This window comes from Uranotaenia lowii, chromosome 3, assembly GCF_029784155.1.
Source record: "Uranotaenia lowii strain MFRU-FL chromosome 3, ASM2978415v1, whole genome shotgun sequence".
Taxonomy (NCBI): domain Eukaryota; kingdom Metazoa; phylum Arthropoda; class Insecta; order Diptera; family Culicidae; genus Uranotaenia; species Uranotaenia lowii.
Window position 1 is genome coordinate 335,966,672 of NC_073693.1, and position 17,469 is coordinate 335,984,140.

The window sequence follows — 17,469 nt, forward strand, 5'->3', positions numbered from 1 at the left end:
TTGTCTAAATTGTCTAAATTGTCAAAATTGTCAAAATTGTCAAAATTGTCAAAATTGTCAAAATTGTCAAAATTGTCAAAATTGTCAAAATTGTCAAAATTGTCAAAATTGTCAAAATTGTCAAAATTGTCAAAATTGTCAAAATCGAATGTTTCCAATGCCGAACAGGATTTGTTCATATTTTTATCTGTGATGATTTTGTTCAAATTTGCAGTTGCAGAAGTGTTTGGCATACTAGTTTATTTGATAAAAAAAAACTACCTTTTCAGAACAAATGTTGTACTCACCTGCCCACAGTGCTCACATGATGAACATTCTTTTTTTTAATGATTCTTTTGGTCAAATTTTGAAAACAGTACAATAGAGTTTTTAAAACATTAATTTATTCATCTTAAAATTTACAATCAATCATCTACCGCATATTTCGCGTTTACTCTTATTATTATTCTGTATTCTGTTTTTTTTTCACTTTTGCTTTAATATATTCTTCTTATATTTTGCATCCTGCTACTCCAGATTGATTATGTACAAGATCACCTGCAGTATGATTCTATTTCTCTTATCGTCAATCGTCGTTGCTGCTCACTAACCGTTTCGTGAATTGTCATTGTCGTCGGATCGCTCGTTGTTCGGATCGTTGATTGATCGTCATTGATCTTGGAGATCAATTTCGTCAGCAGTGCCGTCAGGCCGAGAGTAATGAGCAGCAGCACCGAGCTTGGATCCGCAACTGCTTTTCCACTAGTTTGCATTGCCGCCGGATGTTCACCTGAGAGGAAAGATGCACATTTAGGACATAAGTATTTCTTGAACCAATTTTTTAAATATGTCATTCTTGTGTCATTTTTGTATCAATTTCGCTAGTTGTCATAAAATTCACTCACCATGCAGCACGTAGACCTGGACGCTGGCTGGAATGGCCCCGGATGGAACGCAGGTGTAGTTCCCGGAATCGGCCACCGTTGCCTTGGTCAGCAACAGTCGACTGCTGGTTCCGGCTTCGGTTTTCTCCGTTTCCAGACTGATGCCACCGCGGGCCGAATCAAAGTTTACAATCGCTGTTCCGTGGTACCTTCATTCACAGAAAGAGTAAAAAAGGAAAAAGAAAAAAAAGACGGGGGTTGTAAGCAAGGGGTCAATCATATCACTGAAATACACAATTCCGGGAATGCTTCCGTTCGTCAATGCCGAGAGGTCTCTCTTATGCTTACCATGTGATTGATGGGGCGTGGAAATTCACCACGCATGACAGCGAAATGGTGCTGCCTTTGCGAACGTGAGCCTCCTGGGATCCAAGGATTTTTGCCCGGGCGGCTGTCAATGATAGAATGGAATGACATGAAGTCAGATTAATTGGATCAGTAAGGATTTTGGGCGAATAGGCTTGGCTGGGGTGTTGCGTTGCAACAGTTAGTGCTTGATTTACATTATTTCGAGGCTTCTCATGTTCCTCTAATGTCTCTCATGTTTAAAAGAAGCTTGCATTAAGGAACGATTTTTTTTTTCGATATGGGAGCAATGCACTCAAAACGTAAAGTTATGATAAGTTTCACACATCTATATATATAAAAAGCAATTATCTGTATGTTTGTTTGTTTGTTTGTTTGTTTGTTTGTTTGTTTGTTTGTTTGCCTCTATAGACTCAGCCGTCTTAAGAGCTAGAGATCTGAAATTTGGCATGGATGCTCATTAGGACCAGGAATGATGAAAAATGTTTTTAGATTTTTGGACGACCCCTTCTGAAGGGGGTCGTCCATACAAGACAAATATTGTTTTCACGTTATTGACGTTATTTTTCGTCGGATTGTGATGAAAATTTGCACATGAGTGTTTTCAGAGACGAGCAATCGATTACAGTTATCAAATTAAGGGTCAGGGGTCGGCCAAAGGGGTCGTCCATATCCACTGTTTAATGTTTTGGCGATATTGGCGTTATTATACATCGTATTGTGATGAAAATTTGCACATGAGTGTTTTAAGAGACGAGCAATCGATTACAGTTATCAAATTTAGGGTCAGGGGTTGGCCAAAGGGGTCGTCCGTATCCACTGATTTATGTTTTTGCGATATTGGCGTTATTATACATCGGATTGTGATGAAAATTTGCACATGAGTGTTTTAAGAGATGAGCAATCGATTAAAGTTATCAAATTTAGGGTTTGAGGTCGGCCAAAGGGGTCGTCCATATCTACTGATTAATATTTTTGCGATATTGGCGTTATTATAGATCGTATTGCGATGAAAATTAGCACATGAGTGTTTTGAGGGACGAGCAATCGATTTCAAGTTTCGAATTGCGGATCAGAAGTCGGCTGAAGGAGTCGTTCATACCCAACTTCAATGTTTTTGCGATATTGACGTTATTCTACATTGGATTGAGATGAAAATTGCCGCATAGGAGTTTTCAGGGACGCTCTTTTGCTTTCAGGTTTCAAATCTTGACTCAGGGGTCGGCAAAAGGGGTTATTATCTGTTCACTATTTTCACGATATTCTCTTGATTGAGCATAGAAATGTAATGAAAATTGACACATGGGACTTTAACAGAAAAGATAATTGATTTCAGGTGTCAAGTTTTGAATCGTGGTCAAAAAAAGGCCGTCCATGTTAGATGCTCACTGTTTTCGCGATATTGTCGTGATCATGCATCGGATTGAGATGAAAATGTTCAGATGAGGGTTATAAACTATGAGCAATTGACTAGGCGAAAGGGGCGTCTATAATCACTGTTCACTGTTTTCAAGCTCCTGACGTTATTTTACGTATAATTTCAAAAGAAAAAATGGCACAAGGGAGTTTTGAGGAACGTAAAATTGGTTTCAATTATCGAATTTCGGGTCATGGGACAGAAAAAGAGGATTTCATCAAATGTTCAGTGTTTTGTGCAATAATTTTGTTGGAAGCAGTTAATTGATACCAATTTAAGTGTGAAGAGTCGTGCACATAAACAAATAGTACATGTTTCTGCCATAATGTCTAGATTTTGCAATCGATCGAGAAGAAAACACTCTCACATAAATTTTAATAAAAAGCTTATCAACTGTTTAATTTGAATTTCAAGTAATAGTAATAGTAGCGACTTTAAACACTGTTGAATTTTTTCCCCAAAATTGTCGAAAGAAAGTTTCGAATTCATTTTCTAAACTCATTTTGACGTACCAATGATTTAAAGTGAAACGAAGTTCGTACGGGATCAGCTAGTTTTTTATAAAGAGAACATACAATAATGTTAGGAGTTTTTTTTTATCATTTGTTTGGTTCTCGTATCAACTCGAAGTTTTGGATGAATGATGTGGTGCGATATAATTGTTGCAATTTTCTCTACTCATGTTCATCGGGCTCTTAATATTGTTACTCATTGGTTATACAGTGCGCGCTGGGTAATCGGACGTTTTTGGAGCTGAGTCCAAAGCCATTTTTTCTCAAAAATCGGACGTTTTCTCGAAATAATTCCAAACACTCATGTTTTTTTTAAATGATTCACCAATCGGACGCTTTACTGTTCATTAATCTGTGGTTTCTCGTGCTGGGCTTGGTATCAGGCAATACTGTTGTTTTCAAATATTTGATTTTAGATGTTTGTAGCTTTTAAAGCTCATGTGATTTAGTTGTATTCAACTTTCAATAGTACATCAATTATTGCGATAAAGTATTTTCAATAAAAACTTTTGACCAATAGCATGTTTCTGTCAAAAACCCCTCGGTAATCGAACGTTTTTGGTAGTCAAGCGTACCCTTCAGTCTCACCAGTGTCCGATTAACGAGCGAGTACTGTCTTATAAATCCAAAAAGCCGTTCAAAGAGCCAAAAAATTACTAAGACTATTTTGACAGAAAAACAAATAGAATATTTAAACGATATCAAGAAAAGCTTATTTTGTAAAATTTTCACATTTTTAAGTTTCTGGGTGTTTCTAGTATAAATACTGCCTGCCAAAAGTTTGAGATAAACCCTTCAAAACAAGAAAATTATGATCAACCATATCTTAGCCATCTTATGACATTGAATTTTTTTTTATTTCATTCAAAAGATAGTGAGCAGTACCATCATTGTATGTTTTTGACAAAAACTATGTGTTAAGTATACTTTACTTAACCTTCCAAAGCCGTTCGCTAAATATCCGTTTCGGGGAAATTTGAGTTGTTGTTTGATTTCGTTCTCCTGGCTGTAAATGTTAATCGATTTTAATAATATTATATTCATTGTGTAGGTAATTTATTCTCCTTATTTAACATTTTAAAATAAAGTCGATATGTTTTACCAGGTTATCAGAAACTTGTTCAGAAAGTAAAAAGTCTGGAAAATCAATTTTATTTTTAAAATACTCATAACTTCTGACAGCTTTTCTGTATTTGAGTGATTCAATGATGTTTGAAATCGTCAAGAATCCATCTATCCGACAATTTATAGATATGTAGTGGTCCAATGAAAGTTTTGACCGCTAGCTCAGATCTTCCGGTAGAAAAAAAACCTGCTTTAAAAAAACGACATCCAATTTTGGCTTTGCTTAGCTGTATTTCATTTCCCAATGAACCGATTTTCAAAACTCAAATTTTAATTTTTTGTCGCTAATTTGATCATTATTTTCATAGAACATACTTGGTCTGTCAAAATTCCCAGTTCTTCAGTATATTGGAATGATGATAAAGAGGTTTGAAATGTGCGCATCGGGTCATATTGACCCGAACAGCTTTGGAGGGTTAAACTTAGCTTAGATTTGAGACATTTTCCGAAAACTGCACTTAAAATTCAAACCCAATCATCTCAGGATGGGGTGAACAAAATTTCAAAATTCGAGTTGCCGTCCATCCTTTTAAATACTTATCAAAACGCATTTGTTAAATTTTGGCTAAAAGTTTACAATGAACTTAACTCAATAAATAAAACAGCAACTGAAGTTATCGTCCAAAAGTTTGGGATCACCACGCAGTATGGTGTAACGGCCAAAAATTTGGGTTCAGTCTTCTAAAACATGCATTTTTATTCCATGCGTATCTCTGTTATCAAATAACATTTTGTCTATTTGATTAGTTGATTTGGAAAAACATTTTATGGGATTTTATTTCTTTTGTATAATTCATCCTCGAAACTGGGAAAATAAGTTTAAAATGCAGTCGGAGAGTGAGAATCGTAATCAAACCACAACCCTATATAGTCTTGTCAATCTGTCTACTTCACTAGTGTGCTACTCGAGGCAGTTAGAGTTGAGTTTTTATTGTCATTGTGCTCTTTCGGTACCAAATAGCAAAATCGATAATTCATCGCGTTCGTCCTTCGAATCTTTCGGATCAGAATTGCTAACATGAAGGATTTTGGCGTCATTTTAGATTTTCTGGTCCTCCTGGAACGCTTAAAAACTAAAGGTAGTATCTTTTTTAGTATCTTCTGGAAACAAACCGCTCTAAATATTCGGATTTTGGTGTCACTAGAAGGTTTTAAATTTGACATTTTTTCATATCTTGGTTTTCCGAACCTTCCAGTCTCTGTGCTTCCAGCAACCAAGTCGCTCATAAGAATTCAATATTCCGGTTCAACTAAGGTGCTCTGAAACCAAATCAACAAAATCTAAAGCTCATCGCCAAGCTCCATTGCCTTGGTTCTTTGGATCTTCAAAAAAAAAAACAATCGCTCATGTAAAGGATTTCAAAATCGAAAATTCATTGCTTCAATTTGGTCCTCCGGATCATCCTGATCCAAGTCGTTAACAATTTCAGATTGGTGGCGTCACTATGGTTCTCCGGATCTTCCGGAGGTCGCTGCAATTAAGTTCCCGAATCCTCTGGGACCAAGTCACTCAAAATCTCCAGGTTGTTGGCGTCACTTTGGTTCCAGATTTGTTTATTCTTGTTGGGTTTCTACCACTGTGACCAGATGTTAGATCTTTTGAGGTTTTGGTTCCAGATTGTTGATTCTTCGAATCTTCTGGAATCTAAAAAACGAAAATAAAAAATCCATCGCTTCGTTTTGTCCTCTGGATCTTCCGGAACCAAGTCGCTCAAATAATTGCTGATTGCTAGCGCTACTATGGTTCTCCGGATTTTCCTCAACCAGGTTGCTTCTCTTTGGTTTTCCGGATCTTCTGTAACCATATAGCAAATATCGAATACTTAACGCTCCACTTTGGTTCTCCGGATCTTCCGGATCAAATCTCCATGGTTGTTGGCGTCATTATGGTTCTCCGAATCTTTCGGAACCAAATCGGTTAGTATCCGAAGAATTTGAAACCAATTTTCAATCAGAGCCAAGATTTTGCTGAAAAAAGCCCAAGTTAGTTAGTTTATATGTGTAGGGTCTAGCACTGATAAGATAATAAAATGTGAAATCAGTGTCTATTTTAATTAATATTACATATGAGGCCCTCAGAGCCGAAGGGGTATAAGTAACAAAGTGGTCAATTTTGAGTTAATGATGCCAAACGATTCTCCATAATTCAAACTATATTTCATGATGTTTCCAGATTTTTAGAAAAAAATTTATATACCTTTGGGTTCCAAAGCAAAGTACAAATTTTCGGAAAATATATGAAAAATTGCCAAACACCGAAACTTTAAAGCGTGTTTTCTCGAAATAAGCTTTCATGCACTTATACCCCTTTGGTTCCAAGGGCCTCATATATCAACGTTTAAATCGACGTACTTCGTAAGTGTTATCACATAAGTGTGTGGAAAGCGTGTTGTTCGTGAAACGAGAGCAACGATAAACCGTTGTGGAGAAGAAGTGCTGGTGTGTGTTAATTCGTTGAAAGAACAGACCAGTTGAGACAATAACTTTGGAATGAAAGGACGCGAAGGGAACTTCGATGCAGGATAACACGTAAAATGTGCTCAGTTTAAGAAAAATGTGTCGTCCGGTCACTACAATATGGTATCCCAAAAAGTCTAAGCACGATTTTGATACAACCCTGATCATTCCGGATGATGTTTAAATAACTGATTTCAGCTGGGTTTTGTTGTTCACAGTTTAACTTATAATCCTGTGTATCGTATGCTCGACTTTTCATAATTTTCGTGAAAATGAGAAGCAATTGTACAGTACAACTCAAAAATATCGTGCACAAATGGTGTGCAATCCCCAACATGTCGCTGAGTCAGTTGGCGAAAATTGAAGAAGGGAGCATTAAAGCAGTCTGAAATTCGATTCGGAAGTATGGAGAGGAAAGCAACTTTGTAGGCAAAAACAAAATTGGGCGGGCACCTGGTCCGGTGAACAAAACTTTGGACCGGAAAGTCATGCATGCTTATACCAGTAAGAAAACTGCCTCAGTTCGGGTTGTGGCCAAAAACGTGGATCCCCTCTCAGGACTGTCAATCGTTCCAAGCTAAAATTAGGTCTCAATCTAAAGACATATAAGAAACCGAAGAAGCTGAAGCCGAGTCGAAAACAAGCCGCTTTAGTCAAACCAAAAACTCCTAAATTATATGACCGATTGCTTTGTGGGAAATCGGTGAGTATTATCATCGGTGACAAAACATTCCCGCGTGACCAATACTACACTGTTTGGGATAGGCAAAGTATTGACTTCTCATCAAGACATCAATTTTTATCGAAAAAATTTGTAAAAAGTTAATGGTTTGGCTAGCCATATTCTAGTGTGGCATTCTCTCGGAGACACCGACTCAATTATTACAGCTCAGCGATGCCAGATTGCAAGATCCGTAGGTTTGACGAAAAATGTTTTGGATGATTTTGGAAGAATGAAAATTGTTGACCATTTTTTTAGTTGCCAGGTAGAATTTTCGTCATCCCCATAGTTCCTATTTTTTTTTTTCGAAAATCCGTAGAAAATGAAAATCCGTAGGAAATGCAGAAAACTCGTAGATTTGGAGCATCGATCCGTAGATCCGTAGATAGGCTTAAAATTCGTAGTTCTACGAGGAAATCCATAGATCTCCATAAACCGCAGTTTGATCACCCAGTAGGGGAGAATGGGGATACTTGATTCCTTTTTTAGCATTCTTCACATCTTTTTAGGAAAAATTCAAGATAGATACATGAACCTGTATTTGAACTAGAAGCTTTTTCGTGGTACTAACAACTTGTGACTTTTTGAAAGTTAAAGGAGACTTGATCCCTTAACCTTCCCAAGGCGTTCGAAAAATTTTAAATAATTTTTTTTCGATCGAAACTAGTTTAACTCCCCTGGTTACATATCTCGTTAGATATTTATGATTTTAGATTCATTGTTCAGGTTATTTATTCAAGATTATGAATTTATCAAATTAAAATCAAATTGACCTAGCAGATGACCTACAGAAAGCTTTAAGCTGAAGACCTCCGAAAAAAGACTTAATATTAAAATTGCCATATCTGCTGAGTACTTTGGCGTATTTAAATTATGTTATTAGTTATGAAATTATGTAAAATAAATCTTTTCCATCATGTTCAACAAATTCAAGAGTCACATTGGGATTTTGGCCGCAATCCTGAAGTTACTGGTAAAAAAAACACATTTTAAAAGAGGTTACATTTTTTCTTAGCAGCTCATTTCTAATTTAACCGATTCTCAATACAAAAATTAAAGTTTTATTTTGATAACATGATCATTATTTTCACTGTTATCACATAGTATCTCAAATTTTACTTTTATTCGTAATACGAGAATCAAAACAAAAAAAAATCGAAGTTTTCGTACCAAGCTGATATGATGCCGCATTTCTCTGTTTGTTATCGTAATTTCTCGAACATTTTCATCAAATCTTCTTCCTTTTTATATACTCAATGATTGATTAAAATCTCTACAATCGATTGAAATTTTATGAGGTTTTTCGAAAAATTATAACAACGTTTTCCGAATTTACTAAAAGATGTTGGAAAGCGACCAGATTTTCAAACGTTTTGTAGCAAGCGAGTCAACAACTTCATGTACCTGACAACCCACCGGGCGATCTCGGATCGAAAAATTCATGGCTCTCCCAGTCATGCTCTCAAAATCAGCCTTCCTTTAGCAAACCCACCCTACGTATCCATGCGGGCGATTCCTTCAGTCTACTATCCGCGATGCCAGGTAAATGTTTGACGGTTTGTAGGTAGGACAAATGTATGACCGTTTTCAAAAGCTTTCCAAAAGCTTCCTAACTTATCTAAACTTTTCTGTGAGATATAGCTCAGTTGGCAAGTTCGTTGCATCCTGAGCCGATATCCGTGAGTTCGATAAATTTTTCAATAACTTTCCGCCAACTGGAACGTTGATATAAGTCGTGAATAACATAAAGATGTTAAAACGACTATAATCGAAACAAATAAAAAAAAGGGAGCACGACCGGGAAAGCCATGGACTTCGTTCGATTAAAATTCTCCCGGTGGATGCTTGAAGCTGTTCACTTGCTTGCCACCAAACGTTTTAAATCTGGTTGAAGTCCAACATCTTTAGTCAAATAGAAAAAACGTTGCTTCAAATTTTCGAAATCCTCATAAAAAGCATATCAATTGATTGTAAAGATTTTAATCTATCATTGGTAAATAAAAATAGGGCAGGTTTGATGAAAATTTTCAAAAAATCACGATATCAAAATGAGAAATGCGCGCATCATAACAGCCAGGTACGAAAATTACGATTAAATTTTTTGTTAGAAAATATGGGAATTCTGAGATAACATTTATCCGGGAATTTTTTCCGTTCTGATCAGAATCCAAATGTTCGGCGAAGTAGTCTGGAACTGAAGTTAAATTGATAAAAAAAAACAAGAATAAATTTTCTAAACAATGAATCTACACCGAACGGCGTGGAAGGTTAATCAGGGTGCCCTAAGCTTTGGCAAATATCATGCAATATGTAAAGATAAAAATTCCATTGACTTTTTGGCCAAATGTATTAGTTTTTATTTCACAGTATATAAGTGTCAGAAAAAAATAATTCTAGAAGATTGTCTATTACCCTTAATTTATTGGATACTTAAAGGTATAATTTTCTAATTTAAGGATGAAATCACTTTTGTGAGTCATTTTTAGTAGGTAATTATTTGACAAATATAAGTCATTGAATAAGTATTAATTATTTCGTTCTTTGCAATGATCAACAACCATTCAGAAGAAAAATATATCTTTTTGGACTTGAGGGATCAAGTGAACCCATAACGTACATTTTAGAAAACAATTTCTTAGAAAAATGAAGAGTGATTGACATATTTGAATTACTATTTTTATTTTATTTTTTCGCGTGGGAAAATTTTAAAGTTATAAATTTTGTCACATTTTGTAAAATTTTTCAAACCAAGTACATATAATAACTCAATTTTTTCCATATTTCCCTATCGATCTTCTTTTTTATTACAAACATGAATAAGATATAAGCACCCAATTATTATCAAACAAAACGAGTTTGGCTCGTTAAAGCCTAATAGTTTAATCCGTTTCAAATAAAGAATTTACAAATAAAAGATATACAAGTGTTAATAACTTTTGGTGTAATCTCTGCTTTGGCTCTGATTGAAATTTTGAATCTCCTTTTTTCAATTGATTCCATATTTTGTTTCTCAAAACTACCTTTTGAAAATATGATTTGGATTTGAGACAATGAATTTTGGTTCTTAATATAACCTGATTTTAAGTTTTGAATTCTTAAACTCTTATATCTGTTTCTACAAAATTTGGATTTAATTATTTTGTGTATTTTTTGTATTCTATGTTTCAAATCTTCATGATACATCCCATTTGTAATTCAGTAAATATTTCTGGATGAAGCATAAACAAGACGATCAATGATGAAATGAAAATCATTTAAAATATCCATCCGGTCCTAAACCACAGGATTTTAGTTGGTGATAAGGGTATTAAAAAAATGATAATTAAATTTTGCGTTTTGCAACTCAAATCAGAGCTATCATTTATGAGAAATTTCTTGACTCATTCGCATTGTATGCACAAGATTTTTTATTTTTTTTTTTTTTTTGAAGATAACATAAACTATCTTCTACACAGACAACATGGCTTTTTGAAGATAGTATACATAACTCATTTGAAGTTTCTTTACACATTTTGAAGGTTTTGTATTCTCTGAGGTAACATTAAAAAAAAAACGAATCATACCCCCCCGAGAAAAATTGCCCCGGGCCCCCCAATGGCTTAATCCGGCCCTGGATAACTGGTTTGTTATTTTGTTAAATTTTTCAAATTTTCCTAGATTATTTGATTAACGTAAGGCATTTCAATTTCGAGATAGAGCTAAGGAAGCAAATATCCTCATTATCCTATACTGTTTGGGCGGATTTGGCATCAGTTCACTACTCAAAAGAAAAGATGGCGCTAACAAAGTCCAGATCGAACCGAATGAGATGAATCCGCCTTCTCATCCTGTCCTCAAGCGAGCCCGATTGAAATTTTTTGGGATCATATCAAATTGTATTTAACAAAACATGTGAAGTCTGCAGATTTTATTGAAAACTTTGTAAAAGACTGGAAGTAGTGCCCAAAATCATCGCTTATCAGTCATCGATCACAAACTCGATCACTTGCCTACGATTGACTGAAATCTTATTTTTTATTGATCTACTGTAAAAGAAGATTAAAGAGAGTATAAAAGTGAAAAAAATTGTGTTTATACTGTTCATTTGAAATAGTGCTTAGACATAAGACCAATTTAACACAGTACGTCTCGGTGGTCGAGTGGTTAGCGTGGTAAGGCGGTAATCGCTGTTCCACTGATGGAATGGGTTCGATTCCCATCTCGGTACTGGGTGTTAAATGTTAATCTTAAGTTGTCCACGTCATTTATTCAGTCTGTAAAGCCTAAATCGGCTAAGACGGTGTATGTCTTTTAAAAAAAAAACACTTATCACGAAGGCTAAATCGCGCCATTTTGTAGTAAGCTTGATCTCAACTTTTTTAACTTGGAGATTCCTTTATTTATCGGAACTATGAGCAAAACAGTGATAAGTTTTTCTGTTTCGATCAGTCAAATGTTTAAAGTATCTTTATATTGTTCGACTCAAAGTTTGTTCAGACTTTCAGTCTTTTCATTGATTGTCACAAATAAAATTGATTTATTCTATTTTTTTCATCCTTTTACTCTCTACAAATGCGTAGAACGTCCCAAAGATGATTATAAAAGTTCGAGACCGCTTTATCGACGCTAAAATCTTCCAAAAGTACTTGCCAGATTGTGTCCAGTTACATGTTTATAACACGGGCGATATCACACTCAATATGAATAAAGTTCAAATTATGTAGGGTGAGTGCTCCTACTTTGGACTTAGAGCCTACTTTAGTCCTAAAATGCCGAAAATTGTAAATAATTCACTTTGCTAGCAAAGTATAATGATACTCCAATGTACATAATGAACTCTTAGTCTTCCTGAACCCTACCATACCGGTGCCATAAAAAGTGTTTCTGGTAAAATTTTCAACGATTTTGAAAATATACCTTCACAAAAGTGGTGAATCAGACTGCTCAACTAGTGGGGTGCGTTTTGAGAAATTAGAGTGAATAAGGAAAAATCACGTTTTTTTACTGGCTAAGCCAAAGTTTAAAGGAAAATTACCTTCACTGTGAAGAATATGAACAATATTATTTATTTTTCCTAAAATTAAAGAAAATCAATGGAAAACTCGGAAAATTTGTAAGGGTTCCAAAAATAGGAGACTTTCGACTTTGATGTTCCATTTTTAGACCTGACATTATCAAAACTTTGTTTTAATCCCAACAAATCAACAAAGCTGCGAATTTTTAATTGAGGCAAAATTCAGAACCAATATTGAGCATTGCTAACATTTTTGTCAGCTTTAAGCAAATAAACTATAAGAAAATATAAACAAAAAAATTTCAGTGTTCAGCTGTTGCTGATAGAGCTGACGGGGATTGAAAGTGTATGAGATATTCATAACAGAAATTCTTATGCTTTTGATCGTTAAAAAGCTGTAATACTTTTTTAAGATAATATATGATTAAAGGTAACATTTTAAATGAATTTGTTTATTTATATTCGAAAAATCATGCTTTTCATTGAATGTTTTAGTTCTAGGTCCAATGAAGGTACCAGTTCAGTACCAAAATAGGAACAGTAGGTTCAAAGATGGAAATTCTGATCATCCATATCTTTGCAAATCTTTCATTAACGGCGAAACCTTAGTTGAAAATTCTCATCGAAACATTCAGATAAGGTCATGAACTATGAATAAGTTTTCTGAAAAATACAAACCTCCCACCCATTAATGTGAAAAACATGATTATTTAAAAACCACCGCTTAATGGGTCCAAAGTAGGGCAACTAACCCTATGTCTATTCCAGCTGGCGGGTGTCCACAAGCTCGTCATAAAAGTAGTAATAAAGTTCGATATTGTTCTATAAGAGATTAAATTTAAAACCTTTTTTTTAACAAAAGTCGTTACTAGTTGCAACTTCATTTTTGATAATTCTACATGGTTCCATTGATAAAAAGCCTCGAAACACTTGAATTTAGCTTTTTTTACAAAATTGATATTCTCACTCACCCGTCACATGCAAATTCACGGCCAGATTGATCTTCGGTTCGGTGTTGACCTGACACTCGTAGATGCCACTGTCCCGCGGTTGAGCGTATGCAATTCTCAGATCCCAATCCTCGGTATCGGGCATATGGTGCACCGAGAAGCGCTGATCCCCGGTATAGGTGTGGGTCCCGGAAGTCAGAATGTGCAGATCCCGCTTCCTCATCCAGGAAACCTGTGTAGTTGAAGAAAAAAAAAGGAAACCCATGGCAATTATTTCTGTTTTACCTTCTAACGTTCATTCTAAGTGAAAAAGAAACCCCGGAAATATTTTCCCAGATTTTCCCAGGTCTAGAAAAGTTCCTGTAGTCACCAGGAGCCACTTCCTAAACGGTAGATTGAATTAAGTAGATTTGATGGCCTATTACTTCTTGTGCCTCTGCTTTTACGACCGGAGTCATAATCTTGGAGAAATAAAAACGCCAGGCAAACGCCATCATACGGGGTGGCGAGTAATTGTTCCGCAGCTTGACGACACGAGTCCTGGCACACAATTAAAGCTGCAAGTCATCGCGTAGAGTATAAGTAGAAGAAAGGTTCATTCCTCGAGGACACACAATAGGCCAAACCGGACCCATCAGGACTCAAGAACAAGATGTCAGCTTACTGTCTTACTTAGCAGCAGCAGCAGCAAGCAACGATGTGGAAGATGGCATACTTCCATCTGACAGACAGACATCCCACAGAATGCAATGTGTATGTGTGACAGAGAGTGCGTAAATTTTAATCTACCTTCTGCCTTCTCTCTCTCTCCCATTTCAGCCATCTGTCTGCAGAATATTAGCCTCCAACTTCAACGTCTACTTAACTTAACAGTTCCGAATGGTTTGTTTTAACGAGGGCGATGAAATATTTCAAGCCCCCTTGCTTCGGTGGGGCGTCTTTAAAAAGATAAGAAGAAAAAACAACAACCCCTAACCTGTGTAGGAGGAAAAAGACGTCGCACACATACACATCCGCCGACATTTCTGCCATTTTGGAAGGTAAATGTTCCGACAAGTGGGATCACTCAACACCTGGCTGGTTGGCTGAAAATTGTTAGAGAGCAAATTCAACAAGGTGTCCCCTCTCGGATGCCGGCCTCCCCTTTTAATATTGTATTTATTGTTTTGGCCCGTTTAACGATTTTTTAACGATGTGATTCGACATTGTGACGGAATGTAACTCCGTACCTAACCTAACCTAATCGACGAACTTGTTTGATGGACGTATGAGTGTTGTTAAGCCTCTCAACCGAGGAGAATTGCCTTCCTTACTTGCTTCAAATCGCTCAATTATGATGTCAACCAATAACTAGGGCATTCTTAGTGTTTGGAGTGATTCCTTTGAGGGATAAGAAACAGTCTTTCAAAGATTTTGATGAAGTTGAAGAAAAAGAAAATTCCTAAGACAATTCTAGTTCAGACCAATTGTGTCAATGTTTGAAGGAAACTTGGAAAACTATGTACATTAAATTTGTTCACTTTTGGCTTTTCCGATGATCACAATGGGACTTACAAAGATTGAACTACAATAATTTTTAAGTACTTTGGCCAAATTTTAACTGATTTGAGTATTTTTGCAAGATGCGCGAAGAATTATAGTGAAAAAGTTGCCTTTTTTTGAAATTTTCGATGAAAGTGTTCTGAAAAGCCATTATTGTTAATATAAAATGATGAATGCAATAAAAAATAGACCGCTGCAAAAAATTTCAAATTTATACATATTTTCAATTCTCTTAATTTTTTCTGATTATTTTTACTACCACAAATTGTAATACAAATTTCGAAAGCGATCCATTCAGCCCTGAATTAGTGCAATGAGTTTTAATTTTGTATGGAAATTTGTACGGCATAACAAAATTTATCTATCAAAAATAGCCAGAGATGTATTAAATGTTCTTAAAAAAATTTAATTCAATTTTAAATATTTCTTGATTCATGCAGTAAATTTCATGTAAAAATCCTGAAGCCTAACTTCTGCCCCAGTCAAACTATTCAATTTTATGAAAAAATGTTTTTTTTTTAAATATATATTTTAAACTTTTACGTTTTTGACTGCTCATTTTAAGGCTGTTGGGATGAAAATAAATATCTCAAAAAACTGCAACTGAATTTGTTGACTTATTTAACCTCTACAAAAACGTTACTTGAGATTTGAAAGCAAAACCTGCTATTTTAAAACAATTTTCATTGAATTCAGATTTTTTATTTTGAAATAGTTATAACTTTTTTCTTGAAATATTTAGCTTGTTTTCATATTATTAACCAAAGATATAGCTATAGAATAGGCAAAACCATTTACTAAATATAAACTTCATTTTAAGCTTATTTGAATTTTCTGAATGATATAATAAGCAAAAATTTTATCTTCCATACAAAATTGAAACGCGTTGCGCTTATTTAGGAATCAATCAACTCATCTCAAATTTTATTCTGATGGTTTGTGACCAAAAGGCATCGAAAAAAAAATGGGGATAAATGTCATTTTTGTAGCAGTTTAATGCTAAAGTGATGCTATAGTGATACAAGTATCTATGTAGATGGATCTGTTTCAAATAATCGATCAAATCAAACTCAGAATAAAATTTCAGCCTACCAACTTTTAAAGTAAATTTACTTACGAGCTGGTAGTTAAAAATCAGCAATGATAGAAAAAAGATCAAAACATTAAAATATTTGCATGTAAAGAAAGCTATTGCTTGATCATATTTACGAAAATTTTCTTCATTAAAACTCCTTGAACACATAGGAAACTTTCTCAAATGAGCTCAAATTTGGCTAGAGTTTTTGAAAATGGATAAGGGTCAATCCCTGGAAGACACATTGAGTTCACAAAAAAAGCCGAAAAGTAAACAAGTCTCATGTACATAGACTGAGGCATGAGGGTTAGGGTGGCGCTTATTTTCATACTTACTTGAAACCTTGCTTCCATCCCCAGTCTGGACCCAATTAATGATAAAACAATCATGGCATAGGTATAGCTCATTCGGATAACTCCAAGGCTTCCCTCAAAATCAAAGAATTTGTATGGAAAAAGTAAAAATATTCAAAAAAAAAATCGTAATCGTAATCTGACAATACTGCAGAACAACACAAATCCTGGACCGTAAAGATTTTAACGTGAAGAATAACTTTGTAGAAAGATTAAAATAATTTTGACGCACTTGAAAAAAGTTACAGGGATTTCAAGTAAGTTTTACTTTTTCAGGTGGGGGTATTGGAGGCCAGGTAAGGTTTCTATTATGGTTCGAAACCCTCCCCCCTGATAAGGAGGGGGTCTTCCAAACAAAAAACAAATATTTGCACAAATCGAGCACTGATCATGCAAATGGTACCAAATTTGGCATGATAGGGTATTTGGGTACGAAGAATATTTCTATGTGTATTTGAGACCCTTCCCTCTTTCCAGTGAGGAAATAGGAAGGGAGAGGGGGCGTGTATAATGTTTTCCCTGAATCTTTGGTATCCTCCCCCCTTCCGGTGGAGAGATAGGATGAGGAAGGGGGGCTTCCTCTTTACATAACTCAACTATTCAAGCAAATAGACCCAAATTTGGTATGAGTTAGTATCTGAATACGAGAAATATTTCTATGATAATTTGAGACCCTTCCCTTCTTCCATAGGGAAGATAGGAAATGGGGAGTGGGGTTTCCATATAATATTTATAGCATATTTAAGAAAGCAAATGGATCCAAATCTGCCATGACAGGATATTTGCGTTTAAAAAAGATTTCATTTGATTTTTGGTACGTCTCCCTCCTTTCAATGATAAAAAAGAAAGGGAGAAGAGCCCTAATTCGGATGCCATAACTTGAGAATAAATCAAGCGAATGGAATCAAATTTGGCATGGGAAAGTATGAGATATGTTTCTATGATTGTTAAAAACCCTTCCGCCTTGCCGATAAAATAGGAGAGGGAAGGATTTGGTTCCTTATTTTTTTTTGTTTTATCGCTTTACAACTTATCAATCATTGGAACAAAATTTTATATGAGAAGGTTTTTAGGAACGAAAAATGGGTATAATTA

General features: G+C 35.2%; 1 protein-coding gene across 3 annotated transcripts in view; it reads right to left on the minus strand.

Moving 5' to 3' along the window:
* Positions 1-363: 363 nt before the first annotated feature.
* Positions 364-17,469, minus strand: part of LOC129755942 (zwei Ig domain protein zig-8-like) — a 123,573-nt gene continuing 106,467 nt past the window's right edge. For all 3 annotated transcript variants that reach the window (XM_055752654.1, XM_055752656.1, XM_055752655.1), the window contains 4 exons: positions 13,426-13,636; positions 1,212-1,314; positions 885-1,072; positions 364-769 (listed from right to left, as the gene is read on the minus strand). In XM_055752654.1, coding sequence (XP_055608629.1) covers positions 534-769; positions 885-1,072; positions 1,212-1,314; positions 13,426-13,636 — 738 coding nt within the window. In that variant the 3' untranslated portion in view covers positions 364-533. The remainder of the gene's footprint in view (positions 770-884; positions 1,073-1,211; positions 1,315-13,425; positions 13,637-17,469) is intronic.